This window comes from Harmonia axyridis, chromosome X, assembly GCF_914767665.1.
Source record: "Harmonia axyridis chromosome X, icHarAxyr1.1, whole genome shotgun sequence".
Classification (NCBI taxonomy): domain Eukaryota; kingdom Metazoa; phylum Arthropoda; class Insecta; order Coleoptera; family Coccinellidae; genus Harmonia; species Harmonia axyridis.
In genome coordinates, this window is record NC_059508.1 from 13,079,599 (window position 1) to 13,107,246 (window position 27,648).

Sequence of the window (27,648 nt, forward strand, 5' to 3'; positions counted from 1 at the left end):
CAGTCAATGGTGATCGGTATAGAGCCATGATTACTAACTTTTTCATTCCTGAATTGAACAACCATGATGTTCAGGAGCTGTGGTTCCAACAAGACGGCGCAACATGTCACACAGCTCGTGCCACAATCGATTTATTGAAAGACACGTTTGGTGACCGCCTAATTTCACGTTTTGGACCTGTGAATTGGCTTCCAAGATCTTGTGATTTAACACCGCTAGACTACTTTCTGTGGAGCTATGTAAAGTCATTGGTCTACGCGGATAAGCCACAAACCCTTGACCATTTGGAAGACAACATTCGCCGTGGTATTGCCGATATCCGGTCACAAATGTTGGAAAAAGTCATCGAAAATTGGACGTCCAGATTGGACTACATCCGAGCCAGCCGTGGCGGTCATATGCCAAAAATCATATTTAAAATGTAATGCCACAATTTATTTTGCGGATAAATAAAATTCATGTCAATCGAATAATCCATCGTTGTTTTATTGAAATTTAAAGTTCTATAGCTCTAAGAAAAACACCCTTTAGTTGGGTTGGATCTAGTGGCCGCAATCTAATCCACAGAATCTTTATAAGTGGTAAATGAACGTTTCCACAAAGATTTTTTCAAAAACAGAAGTTACTGTACTAGTAGTTTTATTGATTAAGATTACAACGTTCGTCAAAGAGTTGTAAAGATTCTTTGTATTAGAGTGTGGATACGATAACTTCACTATAATATTAATTATGTCCACTTATGTCAAAAAACTTCAAATTCAGTATGGACCTTTCTCATTCTGTTTTTAAACAACTAAAGCGTATGAAGATGAATGATGCTGATCAATTTCAAAGTTGTAACACTGACCTGTAGGGCTGTAGGCCATAAGCATGGCAGGTTCATATTGAAGAAGTTCCTCGATGTCTTTGAGTTGCACAACGTTCTTGAAGGTGCCGATTTTCCATATTGTGCCAATTGTATGGATATGCTTGTACCAGATGGACACTTGAGCGTCATTGTATCCTCATCACATGAAGCCTTTTGGAATGTTCGTAATGTCCCAGATAGGAGAGCTGTAATTTATTCGTATTAGATATTTGATAATTCATTATTTATTTTGGTGAACAGTATATTTATCTACCATTCATCACTTGTGTTAATGTTGGCTGATTGTCCACCAACTAATTAATCTTGCACAATTTATCACGTAACAAAATACAGAGTTGTGCGGGAATGATAATATTGATGTACCTTTATAATATTGTAAGCTGGACAATCAGAGAGTTTTTATGGATGGCATTCGTTTCGATCATTGGTTAATTATTTTCAATAATAACACAATTGGTTTAAATCGATGAGGGAAAAAATTCAACTCCCAGGGAATTTCATAGTTTAGGTTTTTGAATGTGTAGAATTCGACATTTGGATGAAAAGCTCTGCAAATTTTGCAGAATAGTTTCTCATTTTCTTTCAACGCGAATTTCCCGAAACTATGAATGCTTTGCGGTAAGAAATATTCTGCAGTGTTAATTTTAAAGGGCTTATCTGCAGAAAACATCTTCGAGATATTTGACTTTAAAGATATATTTGAGTGCAACGACGTTTTAACAACGATATTATGATCTTCAGAAACTGGAGGTTAACACTAGAGATTCATGGCTTGACTTGATTTGTAAGCTACTTGACTTGATTTTTAATCTACTTGACTTGATTTTAAAGCTACTTGACTTAGTTTGTAAGCTATTCGACTTGGTTTTCAAGTAACTTGACTTGATTTTTAAGCTACTCGACTTGATTTTCGAGCTACTTGACTTGGCTAAACTTGAAATCAAGTTAAGTTCGAGTCAAGTAGAATTTTTTCAATGTCAGGTCAAGTATTTATTTATCAAGTACTTGAAAATCAAGTACATTCTATCAAGCTACTTGATTTTTATTGTGTAGTGTGCATATCAGTAAAAAAATGAAAAAATTATCATCTTTTCAAAATAGAAACGCTATCAAAATCACCATAAAACAACAAATTACGAAATGTGGAATAAAAAAAAAATATAGTTTCTTATTAATGAGAAATCTACAAGTACTGTTTTATAAAATCTTTTTCCATCCAGGATCTAAGACACATGAGAAATTTCAAGGATTTTTCGCTTAATCCATTGTGGGATTTTGTTACAGTCAGAGCCGCTCTGGAAATTTGTCTTTCAAGAAGAGCTAAAGATGTTGGCGTTGATGAAAATCTTTGACCATTTCTGCCAAGTTTAGAAAAAGGTTTTCGTGACACTTCAGAACTGTCAGTACGTAGTTCAATCAGGAATTTGTCTATTTAATAAAGCCAAACACGTTGATTTTTCATTTCAATTTACCATATTTTAAAATAATAATCTAATATACAGGGTGAATTACTTTCGAGTAATGACATCACCGTCATTTTTTTGAATGGAACACCCCCATTTTGCCTCAATTTTCCGATTACTCTAGATGAGCTGATTCCAAAAATGTATCACATGTTGATTCCAATTGGTACAGGGTGGACAAAAATACAATAGTTTTGTGTGTGGTCATAAAGTAACGCGTAACATTTTTTATTATTTAAATTAACAATATTATCAGAAATACTTATTGTCTAGCGGCAATTGGTTTGAATGTAACACCCTGTAGTTTGTTACATTTTTAGATTAATAAAAATGAGCTGTTTTCAAACATGTTTGGTATTTGTGGTCTAGCAGACAGAATATGAAAGGAATTATTTCTTATCAATTTAAAAAAAACATAGTCGTCTAGTTTTTTATGAAATGTCAGTATTTTTTTAGTAATTTATTGGTGTTCAATGACAGTTTAGTACTTCAATATTTTGTTATTCGTGAATGTTTTAATTATTGCTTAGATTTAATTTATAATTTTTCTCCAGCCTGTACCAATTGGAATCAACATGTGATACATTTTTGGAATCAGCTCAGCTAGAGTAATCAGAAAATCGAGACAAAATGGGCGTGTACCATTTAAAAAAAATACGGTGATGTCATTACTTGAAAGTAATTCACCCTGTATATTAGATTATTATTTTAAAATACGGTAAATTAAAATCAAAAATCGACATGCTTCAGGATTATTTCTTAAAATGTTCTGTTTAGCTAAAAATGAATTTGTTCCATACTTTACTTTTCGTGACAAATTACCTACTTGACTTGATTTGAGATATGTATTGCTTGACTTGATATCAAGATACTTGATACTACTTGAGCTATTACTTGACTCAATGAATTCCTAATTACCGCCAATGGAATGCTTCAAATAATGGAGAATAATCGTATCATCAAAAGTTGTTTACTCAACTTGTTATATTGCTATGTTTATAGTTTCGTATTCTTTGAATGCTCATGGCAATTGAATTCGCAAATGACCGTATTTTGAAATCCCCAATATATTTTCGTTTACTGTTCCGATCAGATTGATAATTCGAATAATAAATTCCTTCCGTCCGATGTACGTATTTCAAGTTATCTCAATTCCGTAGCATTAGGAAGGAGATATCCTTCAGCAATTGTGCTCCATAGATTCCTTTTTCCGCCAATTTAATAGGATTCCACTGAAACGGCAGATTTGCATCTTACATTAATTCGGTTCCTCTTTGTACCACCGATGTCTGTAGGAATTGAATGCAATCGCTTTGTTTGTCTGGTTTGGAGACATATGTCTGATTTGCAGTCTTGATGTTCTCTCCCCCAATTGAAAGAAGTTCTTTGCATCGGCACAGGATGCATATGCCCCGTTTCATAAAGACGTATCTGTTCTATCTTTACGGTGGTACAAGCCAGTCCAGACTACTTTATGACCCAGGGATTTATGCAACATACATTAACACTACATTAAAATTTGAGCGGTTGAGACGTAACAACGGGGAAGCCGAAGCCGAAGGTTTGGACTAAAATTAACGCTTCTTCTACACCCTTCTTTTCCGAGCCCACTTATGTTATTTATTTTTGTTTGAAATTTTGAGGATAATGGACCATTATGTGGAAGAACCCCAACATGCTCCAGAGATTTGATACGAAATAAAATAAAAAGGTTCAAGTGTTGAAAAAGGCGTAATGACGTGGAATGCTGTTCTCGAAGACAAATGGCAGTGGCTAGGCTCCTTCGAATGTGTTGATATACGATATTCTCACCCTATTCAACAGATATGAGGATAATTTCACACTTTTAGTTGTCACGGTTCAATCTTGTCATTTTAAGGAAAAGGTTTTTGGGACAATCATTTTGTTGAAATGTCAAATGTGAATTTTGAGCCACAGATAGTCACAAACGATGAGGAATCATTCCTCAAAGTCGATTCTGTTCGTCCGTATACACGATAACTTGAAATTAAAAGGGTAGAATGGGATTTCTGGTTGAGTTTGTTAATGGGTAAAATATGACATAAATGTGGCGATCAGTGAGACACGAATTTTCTCTTTTAGAAAAGTTACATTAGGTCATTATGTAGGGTGGACCACGGTCGATTGAACCCTGGACTTTCACGGAGAACGGAAGGCATGATTTTACAAAAATTTAGGTTTCGGTACTTTTTGACTTAGCCTTAAATGAATAATTATCAAGAAAGAACTTTAAATGAGTAAAAACCGCGATTTGTAACTGTGTGGAGTAGTCTGTGACGACAAAAACAGAAAGAAACTAAAATTCAATGTTGCCATAACTAAATTTGACATTTCAAAAATTGTAATAAATTATTCGTAATTGAAAATTGTATTGGTTTATGGATTTCTCAACAATCCCAACGAAAAACTAATTATAATCCATGAAATGTGAAATTTCGTTATCCAAACATCGAATTTTAGTTTCTTTCTGTGTTTTCCGGAAGTCACTGACAACTCCACACAGTGAGGAATTGCGGTTTTTCCTCGATAACTCCTAAAGAAGGGGTGGGGAGTTTTCTTAAGTATATCCCCCTATTCTTGTACGTAGAATCAACTGAAAAAAAACAAAATATAGGTTCTAATTTGAAAATCTTGAGTTTTGATGAATTTGAGTTGTCCAAGTTCATGATCTTCTTATAAACACCCTGTACATTTTTGGTCCAAGCCGCAAACAGTTTTATAATACTACGTATTTGCAGAATCGAAAAAGAAGAAAAAATTTTCGAAAAAAGCTTTTCTTGCAGAAAAATTCAAAAAAATGTGAGTCCTCATCGTCACCATTTTTTCATAAGAATCAAATTAAATTATGAATCGTTGAGTTTTTACCCAAGGTATGGCATATTGCCGAAATTGTCGTCAAAAAAGATATCTAATGATTCAATAATATACTGGGTGTACCGTTTGAAATAAGGAAGTAGTAGTCTGTTTCCGGTATAACCAGAAGTTGAAGAGATCTGAAAATATTTTAGGCAGAAAGATCATTGTCTCAAACCCCAATAAGCAAATTTTAAGCTCAAAATTATGATTTGTTTTCCATAAACGTCTAATAAGCCATCCCGGTAAATCACCCTGTATATATTCGTTCAATATTTTTTCTTACGAATATATTTTTGCGTACCTTCTGTAACATTATGAAAACAATTCTTGCTGTTGATAAATTTGTTGTGATTGTTGATTCTTAGTTGTATTTCCATTTTGTTAATAGTGTATTTTTAAACAATTTGAGATATTATTTTAGAAATAATAAACTATAGTGCAAGAGTTGCTTTTCATATTAATTTTTTCCCGACTGTACGATCAGTTAGGGGCGTAGGAAGGCTCTTTAACCCTTGCTAATCAATGTAATTTATGGTAGATTTATTGATATAATATAATATGTATATCCGGAGGAGTCGAAATGGAATGATGAAGACTTCATCAGTTATTCTCCATGCTTGCGTTCTGGAAATGTCGAATGTGAAAAGCAATAAGCAGCAAAATGGTTAACTACTATTCGCTTTCATCTTGAGTACATCAAAACATCCACTTACAACTATGCGAGATCGCACAGAACAAACAGAGTATAAGGATATATCACTAAATATCCGTTCTTGATCATCCCCTATTGTTATTAACTTCAGAAAGCAATTAGTGACTAATAGGTATATTTTCGCTAAAACGTGAGAGATAAAAGCAATTGGGCTCTCAGTGGCGTAACTTTAAAACCGGAGGGGCGTGGCAAATTCATTGAATGTAACTAGAATTTTTCTTTTTAGCTTATGGTTTTTTGTCCCTATAGTTTCTCCACTACGAATAATAATAATAAAAGTCGATAAAACAATATAAAGAAATGAAAAATTCCACGTACGGAGCCTTGAGGAATACCCGAAGAAATGGTCCGAATGGAATTCAATGTCTAATTCAAGCAGCAATTTCAAGACGTCTAGACTGAATATTTCGTTGAATTTCGCATGTAGGCCAAAGTAAATTACAATGCATTTATATCGAAGTTTCTAATTTGCTCATTTCGAGTTTCTGTAAAAAGACGAAGACCAAGTTTAATTATGAATAGGGTTTCATTCTGCCAAGTTCACAGTTAATTAATTGTTCTCCATCCCATTCATAAAAATTTGGTTTTTGTGTTCTCGCGCTGAAACATTCCGTGGAGCGAAACTTCAGATTTGTTATTCTCAATGTATAAACATCTTTTCAGCCAGGACTTTCGGGTATTCGATTAGTTAAATTAATGATCAAAGAATGTAGCCAACTCGTATAGCATAATGTTACCTTCTCTGTTATTCATTATATGATTATACCTACCACTCTTGTGGTGGCGACATTATATTGTTCCAGAAAGATAATGATATTCTTGCCTGTCAACGTGCTCAGAAAAATTTTTGTCTTGTCACAGGTGATTGATGCATTCTATTCTCTCAAGAACCTAAAGTAGAACATATGATCTAAGGGAATACCGTTTTATTTTTGAATCATATGTAGGTATAATATCACTTCGAATCGAGGCTATGTATATCAGAGGAAACTGCAAGTTCAATCTTCGTTGTAGCAGGGTAATCATTAATTTTGCTCTTGGTTTATTATTTCCAATGATGAACCTTTGGAATCGTTCAGAGGGAATAAATTTCGAGTGCTCAGATTAAATTCTATGAGGCTACTTGGAAAATATACTCCACTGGAAGTTTATTTTATATAATTAAGTTTGTATTGGTGCAAATTGCTTAGAATGTTTCAGGTCATACTTAATTCCATGATATTCAATTGCATTGAAAATATGCTAATAGTTATAGTTATGGTTATTATTAAATCTTATAATCGGTTCTAGAGGTCAGTCTTATTGTATCAGCTTGGTACAAAGATACAAAATACGAATGGATTTCAACTATATCGAGTTTACGGTAGATCATAATTTTTTATTTCTTTTTAGAATTTTTATAAAATATATAAACGTTGTTTCAGATAAACTCCGTTCAGTAGTTTCGCAAAAACTGGAAAACATACTCATTTGTGTTTTGTGATTCTTTCTTCACCATTAACTTCAACGAAATGGTTATTTATAGTTCTTTGAGATGCTCTCAGTGAGCATCGAATTTGGGACACCCTGTACAATTTCTTTCATTGTAAAATGAAAAAATAACAATAAGTAAAGATCAACGTGTCTCTTACCGTTACTATGTATGAAATTTTCATTGTATAATTCTTTTTGACAACTTTTGTAATAACAGTCGCCCCTCTCAATATATCACACTGTGTATCTCAAAAACTGGCTATAGCGAAGCCAATATTGTTTGACATTATAATGGTGTACTCGAACTAAAAGTAATGATGAAAAAATCAGAAATTCCATGGAGGACTTTTTTAATTACAGGGCGAATTATGAACTGAACAAATTTAATTTTGAATAATGTTGCCTCATCCCGTATCTAACAATAATTTTTATTAAAAAGCAGTAAAGAGCTATTAACTTGTGTCGCGCAAAAGTGTTTCATTCAAAATGTTTTCCTACGGGAAATATTACTTCAAAGAAATGCCATTTTCCAACTTCGACATCCTTTATCTCGAAAACTATTCATAGGATTGAGTTGGACTTTTTGATGCAGCAGGCCATATTTTATAACATACGAAAAATTAACTGTTGACAATTTTTCCATTAGGCTGCTGCCTGGTCTTTCACGTCAAGAATTCATGAAAATATGGGTTGACAGAATGCTGTACGTGCTTGCCTTTTAAATGATGTTGTTTTCTATACATACTCATAATGGCATAATAAAACCTTTCAAATAAAAACAATAATTGTATCTTACTAAGGGATTCATCAAGCCAACTAGCTTGAAAATTTATCCAACTACTTGACTTGAAAATCAAGCTCGTGAAAAACTACATACTTGAGCTGGACTTGACTTGATTTTTGATATTTATTGCTTGACTTGATATCAAGCTACTTGATATTACTTGAGCTTGATAGGTACGCGTCACACGGCATATATTTCTGCAATAAGGGGATTCCCCGAGCGCCGAGAGACTGAAGCATTCGCCAGTGTGACTTTATTACAAGTTTTCTCATATTTCTATGAAATCTGATTTCGGTAGTTTCAGAAATATTTTTTCAAACTCGGCCAAAATGGCCAAGGATTTTTCATCAACGCCAGCATCTTCAGCTCCTGTTGAAAGACAATTTTTCAGAGCTGCTCTTACAGTTACAAAAACCCGCAATAGGTTAGGCGACAAATCTATAAGATGCCTCATGTGTCTTAGATTCTGGATGGAAAACTATGAAATCAAACAAAGCCTGGAGGTTTCTAAATATTAAGAAACTTTTTTTTATTTTGTTATGATTTATAGTGATTTAATTTATGTTTTTATTTCAAAACAGTTGATATTTTCTGTTCTTTTATACAATAAGTTTGATAAATAAAAGTGTTTTTTGCAAGGTCATTCTCATTTCATCATTTTTTAATTGATGTGACTTGACTTGAGTTTGCAAATCTACTACTTGACTTGAGCTTCACTTGAAATCAAGTCAAGCTCAAGCCAAGTAGCTTGAACATCAAGTCAATCTTACTGTATAATTTCGATGTTTAATTAATTTTTAAATTTTATCATCGCAATTATTGAAAAACCCATTATCTATTGACACACCAAATTGAATGTCACTTATTTGCTATCTTCTCTTCAATTCGATTCATATCGACTATTAATCTGGTTTATTAACCGCCCTAATTAATGTACTAGTTGGTGAAATATCAGTTCGGCGAACGAATAATTAATGACATAAGATTGAATAAAACCTGCCTACAGAAAAATTGACTGTCAAGTGGGATGGGGCTGAATATTCGAAGATAATTCAACAATATTAATGGCAAAAAGTCTGACGACACCAGAGTACCCACAATATCCTTGAGGATGAATGGAGTAAGAGAGCATAAATTACACCCCTTACATTTTCCGACGTTTTCATTAGACAGTTTTGAATTCCATTCAAGTAAAATCAACAATGAGTGATGAGCATTTCAGAACGAGATATCTGCAGCGGCGTTCAAGTTTGATGAATCGTCCTTTGAATATTTCGTCCTTGTCTTAACCTAATTATTGATTGCGGAAGATTACACTTCGGTCCACTTCATCGGAATTTCCACAGCTTCAGATTGATAAGTGATTTGAATTTTATGTGTGTTACGTTCTGATGGCGAACTAGAGCGGTTCTTTGAGTTCTGTTATAAAGTTTTGATTCGTTCTAATTACAGATTCATGGCTTGACTTGGTTTTCAAGCTACCTGACTTGGCTTGACTTGATTTTCGAGCTACCTGATTTGGCTTTACTTGATTTTTAAAGGTACTTGACTTAATTTTCAAGCCACTTGATTTGGAATTAGAGCTGAACAAGTTTGATTTGAATGTTAGAGATTGACTTGGGTTTGACTTGAAATCAAGTAAAACTCAAGTCAATCTTCCTGAAAAGAGCCCGACACCGAAGGTGGAGGGCTCTTTCTCCAAATTATCCGGTCATTTTGATGCACGAGTGTAATTCGGGGGAATATTTCCCGAATAAACTGTTACATCACTTGTCAAACTGATGTAGAATGGAATTGCCATAGATTCGAACTGTGTAAGATGCATAGAAACTATGCATCTATGAACATGACAATTATCGCAGTGCTGTTTCGCTTCCTACAATGTAATTATCGTAGGTAATTGCACAAGTGCATCAAAATTACCGATAATTTTGCATGACAGCGTGTTGTCATAAAAACTGCATTCGGTCATTTTCAAAGAAAACACGCTGGAATGCGAAATTATCCGGTAATTTTGATGCACGAGTGTAATTCGAGGGAATATTTCCCGAATAAACTGTTACATTACCTGTCAAACTGATTTAGAATGGAATTGCCATAGATTCGAACTGTGTTAGATGCATAGAAACTAAGCATCTATGAACAGAACAATTATCGCAGTGCAGTTTCGCTTCCTACAATGCAATTATCGCTGTAATTTTCGATAATTGTTCTCCAGATACATAGAATTTTTGACAGGAGGGAAATATTCGCTGTAATTTTCGATAATTGTTCTCCATATACATAGAATTTTTGACAGGAGGGAAATATTCACCTCAACATTCTCCGTGAAAAGTGAAGTTCTTACTTCGGTACAACTTACAAATTAAGTGAATGCTGTGAACAAGAAATCTGTCACTAGAGCCTCCTGCTAATAAGATGCAAAGTAGCAGAGTACAGAGTTCAGATACGTTGCGCAATATGATATTCAAACTTCAAACTGTTTGAAGAAATTTGAATTCAAGCCAAACCTATGGATACAAAAAACAAGTCAACTCAAACTTTTTTACATAAAAAGTTTGAGTTTCAAGTCAAGTTTGTGAGTAAAATCAAACTAGTTTGACTTGAATGCATCTCTAGTTGAAACCAAGTCAAGTTCAAGTCAAGTTTTTCAATGTCAAGTCTATTCATGCATCAAGTACTTGAAAAATTAAGTACATTCTATCAAGCGACTTGATTTTTATCAGTTTTTATGTGCAGTGTGCAAATCAATAAAAAATTATGGAATGAGAAGGATCCTCGCAAAAAACACTTTCATTTTTGAGCCTTTTGTATAAAAAACTAAAAATATCAACTTTCCAAAATGGAAACACTATAAAACATAACAATACATGAAAAAGAATAACATTTCTTAATACTGAGAAACCCCCAAAAACTATTCGATAAAATCTTCTCAGTTTCTTTTATGGAATACGCCGCTAAGGCAAGCTACGCCACTGAACCTAACACCCAAATTTAGATAGCAATCCAGAATTCCCTTTGCATAACCTACAGTTACAAGAAAAAAGAAGCGAAAAACTTCTATTCTTCGGCTCTCGATAACAAAAAGATTATCTATCCATAAAATGCACATCTGTTACGATAAAGCCACAAATGTTTGCTGGACATTTTCCCTATCAATTCCACTTGATGCGATTGATAGGTGTCTGGTTTCTGTGTAGGGATAGTTTCTGAAGATGACAGTCAACAGATGCCCAAGAATAGTATCTGTTTCTCTATGATACCAATTGGATCTTATCTTATACGAAGGAGCTGAAATCACTTCAACACATATCGAGAAAGAGACAACACGTAACTGAAGATCCACAGCTATTCTCAGAGTAACGAGTAAGCTGAACTCTTGAACAGCTTCTTTCATTGCATCGACAGCATGAGATCAAGAGAAGATTTCGTTTCGTCCCCTTAACAAAGGACAAATCCACAACCAATTGATCCAGGAAACAAGTCAGCTGGATAACGAATGGGATTTGGATGGATGAAAGTCAATACAGTGTAGATTCATAATGAAAATAAATTCTGGGAATTTTATACGAAGGTCCATTGTTTCATACTAATTTTTACTTGAAGCTCCTCTCGCTCGTTTATTATGAAAAAGGCACCGTTCTCTTCGTGAAGATTGCCTTAAATCCAATATTTGGCATCTTCTAGCTTTGTTTGAAGAGGAAGATTTATTTCTGTCTTGAAGTGAATAAGTTGGTTCGATAAATATTGGTGTTTATCTCAATGTGAATTATTCAAACTAAAGGTAGGAAGTTGGAAGAAAGTCCCATCCATCTTGAAGTTCTTTTTCTGTCAATATCAAATTCAGCAATATAATATCCGTTCTATATACCCTTTTCTTACTGTTGGAGCAAAATTTGTTTTTCAAGACTGGTTATGATCCAATCGGAATGATGAATATATTGAGTCGATTAACTGAATAATGTCGTTCATGAACTCTTCTTGAATTTTTCTTAGTATTCACAAATGAGCATTTGACAAAACAATTCAACAATTTCTAAACGTTGTTGGAGCTAAAATTGTGGAAAACAAAATGTTTTGTAGGTGTTGCTATTTCTTCGAATATATGAAATTTTTACATGATCACTTTTTTCAATTTCATCGGATTTTAATGGAACAAAGCATATTAATAATACGAATATTAGGCCAATTGAAAAGTCCCCGGTCTGATGCACAGATGGCGGTGCTAGTATTAAATCCATATGATTTTTAGTTAGCACCAACTTTCAAACGATACGTGTCAAAATTTGACAACAGTCCGACCGTTAGTTTGTAAGATATTGTGTTGTGAGTGTAGCTACATTTGTTATTTGAAAAAATAGGGAAAAAATACAGTTGAAGCAAAATCTTGGCTTGGTGAAGAGATTCCGGGCTCTGCACCAAGAAAATCAAGCATCATTGATTGGTATGCTAAATTTAAACGTGGTGAAATGAGCACCGAAAACGGCGAACGTAGTGGACGCCTAAAGGAGGCAGTCACGGACGAAAAAATCAAAAAATTTCACAAAATAATTTTAAATGACCGTAAAGTGGAGTTGATCGAGATAGCAGACATTGTGAAGATATCATCTGAACGAGTACATAATATCATTCACGAATATTTGTACATGAGAAAGCTGTGTGCAAAATGGGTGCCGCTCGAGCTCACAATCGATCAAAAGCAACAACGTGTTAATGATTCTGAGCAGTGTTTGAAGCTGTCTAAGTGCAATAATTTTTGCGTCAATATTTGACAATGGATGAAACATAGCTTCATCATTTCATTTCGGAGTCCAATCGACAGTCAGCTGAGTGGAGTGCACACGATGAACCGAATCCAAATCGAGGAAAAACACAACAGTATACTGACAAGGTTATGGCATCAGTATTCTGACATGCGCAAGGTATAATATTCATTGAATTCCTCCAAAAAGGCCAGACCATCAACATCGATTATTATATAGCGTTCTTGGATAGTTTGAAGGACGAAATAGTTAAAAAACGGCCCTATTTGAAGAAAAAAATCGATGTTTCATCAAGACAATGCGCCGTGTCACAAATCAATGAAAACAATGGCAAAATTTCATGAATTAGGCTTTGACTTGCCTTTGCATCCACCGTATTCGCCAGATCTGGCCCCCAGCGACTTTTTTCTGTTCTCAGACCTCAAAAAATGCCCGCTGGAGAGAAATTTAGCGCCAATGAAGAAGTTATCGCCGAAACTGAGGCCTATTTTGAAGCGAAAGACAAATCGTACTACAAAAATGGCATCGAAAAGTTGGGAGATCGCTATAATCGCTGTATCACCCTCGAAGGCAACTATGTTGAATAATAAAATCGGATTTTGGCAAATAAATGTGTTTTACTGTGGTAGACCGGGGACTTTTCAATTGGCCTGTTACATTGTGAAAACCGTGAAATTCTGGAAAGTTTTAAAAATTCATTTTTTTGTGAATATAGTGAAATATTCTTATTTTACTTGTAAAATTTATGGAATGCATATGTACATTGATTTCTACTGCTTTATTACATGCACACATAAGTGAATTCCACAAAAAATTACATTTTATGATACAAAGTATCTGAGGCTGAAAATTCCCAGATATATCTCGTCCTTCTCTTTCAGTAGTTCGTTTTCGTTTCAGAAAATAAAATTACTGTTATTTTGTCGCCCTGAAAATTCTATTTTCCGAGGTCTCGACGGGCACAATTATACCCTTTTGTGGCGAAAAGTCAGAAAGTCCCCGTAGAAAAAAAACTACAAAGCAAAAATAATGAAAATGGTGTTGATGCCGAGATGAAATATGGATTGCCATCTCATAATATACGGGAATTGACTCCATTGCTCGATCTCATTGTGGGAAGGACTTCGCTATTCCCGAGAATTCGGGATTTAGTCCTGGTTTACTGAGCCGCTAAAATCGAAACATTATTTCTTCGAATGGTGCTAGTTTTTCAGGCCGGCATGATATACTACCCTGGCTCGATATACCGTTCCAATAGCTTTCAGCCGCTATGAATCATTTCATATCCAATAGGATCAAAATGTGTCCCGATATGCCATTCATATTATTTCGGGACTTACTTCCGTTTCCAGACATGATTATTACCCCATTGGTTTATTATTATTAAGACGCTGCAAATCTTCTTCCATTCCTTTTTTTTATAGTAGTAGTAAAGGGTGTTTTTTTTCGAGGTATATAACTTTAAGTTGGCATTACTGTTCAAGATGGCGACCGATTCAAAAGCTGTCAAGTGATTTGTTCTCAGTTTGGTTTGGCAATTCATCATGAATAAACTCACGCCTGAACAATGCTTGCAAATAGTGCAAAATGAGATTGCCGTTGTTCCCGATTTTCATAAGCGAATTTTGTTCAGCGATGAAGCGCACTTCCGGTTGAATGGCTACGTTAACAAACAAAACTGCCGCATTTGGAGTGAAGCTAATTCTCAAGTGTATGTCGAAACACCGTTACATCCAGAAAAACTGACTGTTTGGTGCGCTTTATGGGCTGGTGGAATCATTGGTCCGTACTTCTTCAAAAACGATGATGGCCAGAACGTTACAGTCAATGGTGATCGGTATAGAGCCATGATTACTAACTTTTTCATTCCTAAATTGAACAACCATGATGTCCAAGAGCTGTGGTTCCAACAAGACGGCGCAACATGTCACACAGCTCGTGCCACAATCGATTTATTGAAAGACAAGTTTGGTGACCGTCTAATTTCACGTTTTGGACCTGTGAATTGGCCTCCAAGATCTTGTGATTTAACATCACTAGACTACTTTCTGTGGGGCTATGTAAAGTCATTGGTCTATGCGGATAAGCCACAAACACTTGACCATTTGGAAACAACATTCGCCGTGTTATTGCCGATATACGGCCACAAATTGGTTTTCCAATAAGAGGTTTAATTTTGAATAGCCAACTATCTGGGCAGCTGTCAATATTGAAATTCTCTTCTATAATAAGTGTCCTAAGTACTCACCGACGGCTTGCTTTCATTATTCAATGTAAGTGGATTTTTTTCTATTATAAAATTTGAAAGAATTCATTATTTTCTCAGAGAATCGTTGTATCTTCATCATCATAACTAGCAATTGACAATCGAGACATCATAAATCTAAAATAAAGAACATATTTCAATCTCGTCAACACCATTGGATGAAATATATGATAATTTCAATTGCAGGTTACTTGTGAAATGTACATAAAATACCTTGGAAATAACCAACTGAAGAAAAACTGATTGATTCTCGAAAATCTCGTATTTTTGAATTTATCTGATATGTCATCGAAGTTTCTGAAATTGCTGGTGTGCCAAAGCATTCTCAAAAAAAAAACGTTTTTAACGTTGAGCCTCCTTGAATTTATTCTGATTCAATGAAGATTCTTTAGCAACTAAACATTTTTGAGGGTTTTACAAATAATTGGTGGGATCTTACTAATGTTTTATCGATAAATAAGTAGATATTCGGTACCCCTTCTTTCCGTCACCATAGTTACCACCTTAGTTACTATGGTGAAGAGAAGAGAGGCATACCGATCATTAACGCATCAATCGATAATAAATTAGAAAGATCCTATTACCGAATATTGAACTGACACCTGATGAACATATGTTCGATTATGGAAAACTGAAAAAGAAATATTCCAAAAATGTAAGTCGGGATCATGTCGATATAGTAAGTCCAATAAATTTAAGTTTTTTCAAATTGTATCTAGTTGATGAGCAAACATGAACATCCCGCGAACAAATATAGTTCTTTTATCCTCATTTCAGATTTTTCATAACGTAAATTGAGGAAAATTCAAAATATTTCATGCATTATGCAAGAATCAATCGAAACGCATCAAGTCGTTCAAAAAAGTATTTTCCGAAAAAAGTAATTTCTCACTAGACCCGAGTAACACATTCTTCCCGATGTATTTCTCTAATGAAAGATTGAAGCCCTTTAATTTCTGCACTGGAACAGTGAAACGATAAAGTTTTCATGGTGGTAATCCTAGAATCAACCGATATCGAACTTCTGTAATTGTTTTTCCTTCTGAATACGTAAAAAAAGTTCTGCCTTTATTGTCGTAAATAAGAGGGGCAAAAAGGACGTCAGGGATTTAGGGAGCTTAATCTTCCTTTTTATGGGGATCAATGAAAGGCTGGCTGCTATCTAAGTAATTCCGTCATACTATCATCTTAGATAAAAACGTTTGTTTGAAAGACGCGAAAAATTTGATAGAGAGAGGGAAGTGTTTGGAATAGATTAATTCATTTTTAATGGCGAAACCAATTTGTATATTTGTTGACGTTGATGAAGAAAATTTGAACCCTCGAGTGGGAATTCAGAACCTTGGCGAATATTAAATTTCGGATCTATTGATTTCGAATGAGAAAAAAGCTTTTTTAGTATTCAGTTGAACCCCTCAATACCTTTCTCGGTATTTATATCGAAAATGTTCACGGTTATTGTCCTTTGAAGAGATCAAATATTTTCGATTGAAATGTTTCTGCTTGAATTTGATAATGACAAAGTATTCGATAGAAAGTTTAATCAAAATGGAAATATAGAATATCAAGGTGACTTTTCTTTCAATACTGAATATTTATATATAGGGTGTCCCATAAAAAAATGAAGTCAAAAAACTAAATATCTTTGAAACGGATGGAATTTTTGAAAAACTGATAAAGGAATGCTTTTCGACAAACCTGTGGCTAAACAAATGCGTTGAAAAATATATGGTGTCCCATTAAAAAACACCTTTTTTTCTCTATACCTCTGAAACTGTAATTAATTCTTTTGATCTGTTATGAGTATCCTTTAAACCTTAAAAATCACTGAATGAAACTTTTTAGAATTGTCCTGTAACTCGAGAACGAATCAAGATATCTATGATCTGCTCTCTGATATCTTATTATTTCGAAAAAAGAAATCGGGAGTCTTAAAGTTATGGAGATGCTTTCAGTGAGTATCGAATTTGGGATACCCTGTGCACCTCATTGCAAAAATTCTGATAAGCTATAGAAACCTCTATCAATTGAAAAAGATTTCAATCTTTTGTTTCAAAAAATATTATTCGAGTTTTTCCATTACGGTATTCAATTTATTAAAGACCTCCACCTCTAAGAACATAGATGATTGTCGGACTGTCCTAAATCTAAATCTAAATGTAGTAATAATTAAATAATTTTGATTGCGAGCGAAATACTGGTTACAATCTCTATTCCTGTTGAAAGTAGTGTTATATACATACACAAAAGTGGACAATACCAAAGTAAAAACTGATGGTAAAGTTGAGATATTCAGAGATTTGGAAAATGGTCTATAAGTCCCTCATTTTTGATGCCAGCCAGAAAAAGTTCGAAATCAATAAATGCTGTGATATCGTTCGTAATGAAAATAAACACTACTGGTCCTAAAATAGAACTTTGAGGTATCCCCTTTTTAGCTCTGTAAGGAAATTCGAGAATAGGTACTCTCGATTTGCATGTTTCACTGTGACAATTGCTTCCTATTCTTGATTCTTTATCCAGTTCAAAGCTATTCTACGTATGTCAAATTTCTTTAGTTTCAAAATCATTCTTTTGAGTTCGACAGCATGAAACATCTTAGTTGAATCCAATAAAATTCCTAGAGATAGTGAGTCTGCTTCTAGATCTTCCACGATAAATTTCAAGAATGCATAAACTGCGTCATTCGTGCTGATAAATTTTCATTGAGTATCAATTTTTGATTTTTTCGCAAATGCTGTTTGAAGTTTCCACTTGAAACATTCTGGAGGTTTATTATTAGAAATGATAAGGAAAGATGAAAGCAATTTCCTTTGTTGTCGCGATTACAATATCGGCTGATGTACGGAACTCAAATGATAATCTAAAAACTTCACAAGCATCAAAAAATCATGTGCGGATATGGCGGAATGTTAGCCAATTTTTTGGCAAGCGAAATGAATGATACAACGAAAGCCCGCAGAGTGGAAACACTGATATTTATATCGTAATAAAGATCATTTTTGTCGGATTTTTTTCGAGTTTGTGAAGAGACTGGAACTTCTAAGGGATTTACGGTTTTCTAAGCAAAAATATTCGGGACAGTTTTGGGAAGTGGATTATCTGCGTCTCCGGAGTCAAAATTCCAACGAAATATGCAACATAAAGATATGAATTTCGGGGTTTGTATATATTGGCCTGTGTTATTCATCCGCATGGGGCCAGATATCGATTGGGTGCCAAAAGAATTTTTATTCAAAACACACATCTTACGGAAGCAAACCTCGTTCTTGTCCCGAACAAACGGAAGTGTTCGATACTTGAACAGTGCCGGAAGAGTTTGACTGATCCCGTTCCTATTTTATCAGAATTCTTCAGTCATTCCGATTCAGCAGAAAAACATCTCAGGGGGAACGTCCAATCCACCTTTTCATTTTTTTTTATTTCATGCCCATTCGAACACTGCCGTGGATAATCCTCCCACTGACTTGGAAAATGATTAATCTGAACCAAACTGTTGTTTTTTCAACAATAAACATGAGCTTCATTTTTCTATGAAAAGATAATATAAGAAATATGAAATTGCCATGTAGGAGCATGTGTACTATTTCGAGCAATGAAAGTGACCAAAGAGTTCAATCTCAGATCATTCGATTCACATCATCACAGCATCTCCTTAAACACTTAGCAACATATAGCATTTCTGCAAACCAATAATGCCAAGAAATAATTTGAAATCCTTCGCAAACACCAGCTACATTTTGTAAATCATAAAATTTAAATCATCCATAATTAAATAATTAATAAATTATAGGAGCAGTAGTGGACAAGATTCACCTTGGCCAGAAACACCGAATTGGAACTGAGAAGATGAAGCCAAGATCCCCTTGATATAAAATCATGTTACTCAGGACTGATCTGATTCTTAATAGATGGGAAGATTTCGTCATAAATTATAATTAAAAGGATCTTGAAGAAGTTCGACCACAATCACAGTTTTATTATAAGTGATTCACCTGTCTATACATTAAACTTTTCTCTTGAAATTACACTCAGTGAGCTCGAAGAGGTCTTATTTGTGGATGTGTTATTCGACTTATTGAAAATATCAGTCCTTCCCAAAATTTCGATCATTCGAAATGTCAACCTCATAAAGGAATTCCCTATGGAATATATTCTATATCCATCGTCTTTATCTGGAAAGCAAGTTTTCATTAACAAAGAAATTTGAGTAGGAAGAATTCCCAATATACCCTATAAAGAGATTTCGATTCGTATCAGGGTCTCTGCTTTCTGATATAAAGATAAAATTGAGGTCCAGTATTAAGGACGAGCATTATACACATCAGAAGATTTTGGAATATTGGATGGACGCTTATATAGATATTGCAGTCCAGGAAAAATTCGTTACATCCCTACAATGTATGAAGGGAATTCTTTAGAGATTTGAATACACTGTATGTTGCATTGTAGCATTACATTTCCTCTTAATTTCAGATCCTTTGAGTCTCTGGAATTGAAAAGAGGTAAATATTTGATTCTCTCGAATTTCAATAACTAAATTCCATCTCGACGTTATGAATAAAATAAATAATGAGTTTGTTTCTGTCCTTACTTATCTCATTTCAATTGTTTCGTTATTTAATTACTTCTTTAGTCCTATATTTCTGCATATTGCTATAACGATATTACTCCATCGGTATACAAAGGAAAATGTTTAGTAAAGAATATCTGTTCAAATCTGTTTCGTCATTTTATTATGCTGTCATAGTTAGCAAAACTGAAGCACTTTTTGAGGTTATTTTTTATATGTTTTTTGTTTCGCAAGCAAAATTTATCGCAAAAGATTTAAACCAAATTGTGCTTGAAGGATCTACATGCAAAATTTCGGGAAAAAATTACATATACTGACTTTTTATGACCTCAAATGTGAATTCAATAGTAGGTGAAAGTTTATTAGCGAAATCAAATCAAATTGAAATTAACAGGATGTAATGGGCACAATTGACAGGAGATCTTGAGGTAGATATGGGCAATTTCCTCAGAGATATCCGAGTAGATATCTGTTCAACTATCACCTCCAGATGACTACCAATTTCGAGTAGAATGTAATAATATTTGTCCAAGGAATGACAGTATTAATCGAATTGAACGTTCTCTATTTGCATGATCTGGGATGAACAGTCATTCAGGAATTGAGCTTAATGATTCGTGTCAATATTCATATGTTGGTGTATCCAATGACCCAAGAAACAGAGATAGATTATATGTACCTGTAGAGAGCCACAGCTCCTGAATCGTATGCTGTGAATATTTTCAGAGGCGATTTAACAGGATCGTAAATTTGCAGAGGTTGAAATATAGGACAATATTTTCGCTACGGTAATGCTGAAAAAGGAAAAATATAGAAGATAGATCTACTACAATTGGCCAGATGGGAGACAAACTTTGGGAGTGTGAGAGTTTGGAATTGTAAAATATTAAAAGTGAATTCCTACTCCTAGCCAATTGAAAATTTAATCCATTGTACAGGATAATTTCACATCATTCAAAATATCTCGGCAGATCTGTTGTCACTGAAATATAAGGATTTTCTTTCGATGTTCTGCTTGAGTTTTCTTTGGTTTTGGATAAGAGATCAACACGAGATATGAACCTAAGCTGATAATTTAAAACTTCTAGGTCTTTCATACTTGTTTTTTTCGCTTGAAACAGTAACCTTGCTTTTTATTTCAATCAAATGCAATTAGGTACATATTTGTAAGCTGAAAGATTTTCAAATTGCTTTCGAGACTAATGATGGTAATGGAAGTCTGTTATCACTTTTGGAATGGAATAAATTATTGGCGTTCGATATCAACATTTTTGCATTCGAAACGATTGTAGATCTTAATGAACAACTTTGGTTTCATGACTGTCTGTAAGTTTGTTTATCCGCACGTCCTTGTGAAAGCTTTAACTTTTAGTACTGTGGAGTGGTGACTTTTCAGGCGCAAAGAACGATCAGTCATAGTGCCCCACCCTCTGGTAGAGTGTTTGTTTTGCTTCACGCTTTCAGAATTTGAAATTCTAAAGAACCTGAAATGAAACATTGGCAATATTAGGGTGAGTTGAATTTTCTTTATCATTATAAATAATTTCTGCTTAAATATTCTCGGACTGTTCTTGTCTTCGCCATATAGATTAAATCAGGATGGATTTAGACCGGGGGAAAATATAAAATGTTCATTTCATTAGGTTGTTCCTTCTCTGATGATTGATTTTTGTATGCAAAGCGTTAGCATCGAAGGGAAGTTCGAGATTGAGAAAAACTTCAGGCAAGACCTGGAGAATTTGTTCCGATTGGTGCCAGTGCTCCATTTGATCATTGGGATGAAAATGAATCGAGAATATTGGCACAGTTTCCAGAAAATGTATGCAAAGTGGTTTGGAGTTCCCTGACTACCCTATAATTCGGGCTTGACGGTTGTGCAAAACTGAGTCTATAATGGAAACTGAATGGCGAGAACTCTTCCGTATTCATCCATCCCTGAAATTTCTGTGATCCTCACCGAACCATCCCCTTGATGGTAAAATTATTTTTCCCTCCCATAAAGGCAATCTTAGAATAACTTACTCATCTGACTGCTGGAATGGATTGACGAAATAAAGCACATTTTGCACTGAACCTAAAATGTACACAAACCAAAATAAAAAATTCATTTTATTTATGAATTCAGTAAAAATTTTTCAACAGACGAAAAGGAACACTGAAACGATGAAAAGTCTTTCATCATATTGTTTTTATTGTAGCAAAGAACTATTCCCATTAAATCAATGAACTGTTCATCAATAATGTATTACAGTTCTTTGAAATGGTCCGAATGACTTAATAGATCTAAAGAAAAAAGTTCTTCTATCCAATGAATCTTTCATTGACACAGCCTCAATTTTAGAATTGTAATGTTGATAAACAGGAGTATATGTTAAGTAATGAAATTTCATCAATATAATGAAATTGGTACACAAAATTGTTTCTTGAAATTAGATTAATCTTTCATCAAAATGATAATTATAAAATGAAAATTTTGTTTCAGTATAAACGCTCGTTTACTAGTATCTGCAGAATTTTTTGTCTTATGACGAATTCGCGGTTGAATTCAATTTATTCTTGTTGTTGTCTAGTTTGAAAGAATTATCCTATACCTATAGCAACAATTGTTCTAACTAAATTTGATACAAACTTATAAGTGGACGATTTTTGAATATTTGTTAATTTCAAGGGAGGCTTTCTGAATGATTCCTAGTTTAATTATTGAAAATAATAAACATAAATGAGAGATGTTGAAATTTTTAACAATATTCTTTATCGCATCAATTTTTGTATACAAGTAATTTCAATTTCTTGAAGAAAGAAAGACCGAATAAGAACAAGTGATAATGAACAACCTGTCATATGAAGTTGACAGTTTTTTGGTAGAAGGAAATACAATCCATCAGAGTAGCATACAGAAGAAACAAGGATTAGGCTTTCATCAAGATGAAGTTAAAATTCGCATCATAACATCCAGCATTTATATAAACGGTAGCTTTCTTCTCATTTCTGGAAATTACATTAATCATTCATCAAAATAATAATTAAAGTCAAACCAATTCAATTAGTTTTCAAATCAGTGAATCCTTCCAAGGATTTCGCGAAGACGAATCGAATGAAGGAGAAACAATGAACGTAGATGTCTATTTAATTAATTTCCAAGGCATTAATCCAAAGCAATCTGTCAACACTAAGACAATCACTTTCTGGCAAGGAGCATTCATTTAACAAAACGCCCTTACATCAAACAAATGCCGATATGGATGTGGCCGACTAGATATGAATAAGGCCTTATTAAATGGGAGCATGTGGCCCAAATGGCTCTTCTCCAGAAACAAAAGCTACGTTTATTTTGCCGTTGCTCGACTCTAGGATCCGGTAAAACTAATATGATCCGGAAGAGAAGGACCAGATTCAATATGAGACATCGAAACCTTCTTCTGGGCCAAACATAATCAATCTCCAGAATCCGAGATTTCATAATCAGCATGCTTATTATCTAACTTATGGTTATATCAAAACAAGTCGAGAAATTCACCACCTGAATGTACAGGAGGCTTATAAATAATACATAATCCTAGAAACTGTGTTCGCCAAACACAATCCGAACACAAGTGATGTTGAATTGAGCTAAGTATTTGGAGGAGCATTGAAATTGCGGTCGATTTCAGCATTCCACAATATGCATCAATGCCTGGTCTACTTAAACAACAATTATATAGCTGGATCAATCCAATGAATCCAGCAGTATGCAATCAGACATGCATGTCAAGAAAAACATCGGTATTTCAATGGACAGTTCAATTTCAACAATAATCACTTAGCTCAGTTACGGTTTAATTACAGGGATTAAATTGAATTCCCTGGATAGTTAAACAAATGTACCGGATACCAATGGAATTTTCGAAGAGGTGTCTGTCCTATGAAAGCTCACCGCATAAATTTTTTAATGACATTGATACCATGATTGAATATTCCATTTCGATTGTTCGTCATATACCCAGTTCAGTTTTTTAACAATCGCTTTGCGAAAAAAGTATCAATATTGAATGGAATATTGCCCATTCAATTGTTTCAGAAGAATGTTGGAATCGAAATCAATGAATTGAGGAAAAATTTTTTCATTGAAAATCATGTTTTTCGAGGAAAATTCGATGATTTAAAGGAAATACATTATCGCATTTACGCAAATAATAGGGATATTGTGAATACTAATTGATCAATATTCAACCAAATGTAGCTCATTGAACCGAAAGGACCACTCATTTGTTTCATCGCTTAACGAATTAAATTGTGGCATTTCACGAATTATTGTAACTAATGAACATCATAATTACACGTTGTTCCTTTTCCCAACAAATTTCACACTTCGATTTCATTCAAACATCATTGGAATGTCGATACACCGATCTATTGTCATGTATGTATTAATTTCATATAATAGCTAAATCAATTCATCAATTTTGATGTTAAACTAGAATTGAAACTGTCACCATAAAATTCTAGTGAAAACAATAAACTTTCAAGTTGTGTTCATATGGGAATCGTTTTAATTGGTTATATTTTGTATTTATACACCAAAAACAAAATATTTGCGTTGAAGCTGATCAATAAAACAAACGTAGAAACAATTTTAACAGCGTTTTATTTTTTGCAAATTTCGGTTGATTTCACGAATAATTATAACTGATGAACATCATTATTGCACGTTGTCCTTTTTTTTCAACGGATTTGACACTTCGATTTTATTCAAACATCATTGAAAGGTCGATTCACTGATCTATTATCATTTATGTATTAATTTCATATAAAAGTTAAATAGTTATTTTGATGTTAGACTAGAATGAAACTGTAACCATAAAATTCTAGTTAAAACAATAAACTTCCCAGTTGTGTTTATATACGAATCGTTTTGATTGATTATATTTTGTATTTATCCACCAAAAACAAAATATTTGTGTTAAAGCTGATCAATAAAACAAACGTAGAAACAATTTTACCGGCGTTATTTTTTTATGAAAATTCTGGTTGATTTCACGAATTATTGTAACTAATGAACATCATAATTATACCTTGTTTCTTTTTTCAATGAATTTGACACTTCGATTTTATTTAAACATCATTGGAATGTCGATTCACTGATTATATAAAATTAATACATAATTTCATTAATAGTTGAATAGTTATTTTTATGTTAAACTAGAACTGAAACTGTTACCATAAAATTCTAGTGAAAACAATAAACTTTCAAGTTGCGTTTATAGGTATGTGAATCGTTTTAATTGATTATATTTTGTATTTATTCACCAAAAACAAAATAATTAGGATACAGCTGATCAATAAAACAAAGAGATAGAAACAATTTTGCCGGCGTTATTTTCTTTATTATGAAAATTCTGGTTGATTTCACGAATTATTGTAACTAATGAACATCATAAATACACGTTGTTTCTTTTTTCAACGAATTTGACACTTCGATTTTATTTAAACATTATTGAAATGTCGATTCACTGATTATATTAAATTAATACATAATTTCATATAATAGTTGAATAGTTATTTTAATGTTAAACTAGAATTTAAACTGTTACCATAAAATTCTAGTGAAAACAGTAAACTTCCAAGTTGCGTTCATATACGAATCCTTTCAATTGATTATATTCTGTATTTATCCACCAAAAAAAAATATTTGCGTTACATCTGACCATAATAAAACAAACATAGAAACATTCTGCCGGCGTTATTTTTTTATGCAAATTTAGTTTGAGCGGTGCGTCTGAAAGTTGAGAAAAACAGTAGAGGATGAAATAAAAGGGATATAAAAAAGTTAAAAACGTACCCAAATTGTCTCCGGAGACGGCGAGAACATTCAACAGAACAAGTACGATGAACGAAGTCATTTTTTCAATCACAAAAAAACGAACATATCGCGAAAAAACCGGAGCGTCACTTTTAGCGAGCGATGACACTGGCACTGGAACGAGTGAGAGATCGCTGAGCGTGGCGGCGAGCAGAGCCATCCATCTGAGTACAAACCCCCGTAAGGCTACAACCCGACTATGCTTACATCTCCCCGATTTCACGATCAGCGTTTCTGCGTCTGCATTGTTCCCGATTGCGCCCGGAACACTCCGACCGCATGGGCGCCACACTCCACCAGGATATTTATAATGTTTGTACCCTGAATTAGTCGATATTTTCTGGATAAAATGCCCTCAGTCTCTCACTTTTGACAGCGTTCAAAACCATTAATAAAATTTCTTTGCATATGCACCGATAAATTTCGGGCGAAAAACCCGGCCGCCTTCGACGCCCACGCATTTTTCGGGGGAGGCCCCGAGAATTTTCAGCGCGCTGCTTCAGAACTGGCGAGAGCGAGAGCCACTTCTCTCGTTCATCCAGACTCCCGATTCCGGTGGATAGAGTCCCATTACTTGAGCGTGATATCATCAATCTTTCGAAAATTTCCGTTGTTGTATCATCCGCGGAAACGCCAACCAGATATATAAGGTCTAGTCATTAGCCTCTGCAAGTGGTATCCGCAACCCTTCTCCGAACTGCTAACTCACATTTTCATTACATCTGAACGACTATAACAAGTGAGCCGGCAGATTTATCTTTCCTGCTGGATTCGCATTTACTGTAGATTTGGCGAACCTGGAAAATTCGAAAACACTTTCACGATTTTTCATCAATTACCTTCCAGGTCCACATAGGTGTCAAAAAGATTGATGCGCTCGAAATTTTCCTCTCAAAACTGCAATCAATGTCTGCCACTGAAAACTCACCAAATAGTACAAATAAATTCGCTCTGGTCCTAATTTGATATCGCCTGATCTCATTTGATTCAACTGCGAATTGACAACATGAAATTAATTTTATGTGGCTCTACCTTCTTAGAAGGCTTTGAATATGATGTGGCTATGAAAATCATGTGACACTGCATTCACGTTGATCTCCAGTTGAAGTGGTTCTTATTGATGTGGCTATCCATTCGATTCAGCTACACATTGGCATGGATTTAATCTGATGTGGTTATGCATTGGACAAATATTTACAGTTCATGTGGCTCTTCATTCGATGTGACCCTCTACATTAAATGTCTAAGTCAACCATCCATTTTCACTTAATTGGAAATGGACTATTTGATAAGGCTATACATTTGGGCATTTGATGTGGAAATAGTTATATGTTGTTCTACACTTAATACATTTCAGGTAGCTCCTCATTTAATATTGCTGTTTTCTGAGATGACTTTGAATCTGATATTGTTTTCAAATTCATGTGACTCTCTATTTGATGCTACCGTATTTGAACTGGTCTCAGCAACTCACATTTTCATCACATCTGAACGACTATAACGAGTGAGCCGGCAGATTCATCTTTCCTGCTGGATTCGCATTTACTGTAGATTTGGCGAACCTGGAAAATTCGAAAACACTTTCACGATTTTTCATCAATTACCTTCCAGGTCCACATAAGTGTCAAAAAGATTGATGCGCTCGAAATTTTCCTCTCAAAACTGCAATTAATGTCTTGCCACTGACTACTTACCAAAGAAAACTTATCCACCTTTGAATTAGATACATACACATAATGTATCTATTTGATGTGGAAATAGTATGCTTCTACATTTAATATATTTCGGTTAGCTCCTCATTTAATAATGCTGTTTTCTGAGATGATTTTGAATCTGATGGGATTTTACAATTCATGTGACTCTCTATTTGATTCTGCGGTATTTGATCTGGTCTTGGCAACTCACATTTTCATTACTTCTGTCCCTGGAATCGTCTTGGAACCCTGACTTGGGAGTGCCGTAACAACATAAAGCAACTGGCCAGAGGAAATAAAGTGACACTACTATTGGTACCAGGGCACTGTGGTGTT

The 27,648-nt window shown here is 34.3% G+C and overlaps 1 protein-coding gene across 2 annotated transcripts in view; it reads right to left on the reverse strand.

Annotated features, from left to right (window-relative positions):
* LOC123686068 (protein eva-1 homolog C) overlaps positions 1-25,829 on the reverse strand; it is an 86,381-nt gene extending 60,552 nt beyond the window's left edge. The window contains exons 1-2 of one of the 2 annotated variants that reach the window (XM_045626029.1): positions 25,598-25,829; positions 848-1,053 (exon numbers count right to left, since the gene is read on the reverse strand). In XM_045626029.1, coding sequence (XP_045481985.1) covers positions 848-1,053; positions 25,598-25,778 — 387 coding nt within the window. In that variant the 5' untranslated portion in view covers positions 25,779-25,829. The remainder of the gene's footprint in view (positions 1-847; positions 1,054-25,597) is intronic. The other variant, XM_045626028.1, reaches the window with a different exon arrangement.
* Between the last annotated feature and the right edge of the window lie 1,819 nt (positions 25,830-27,648).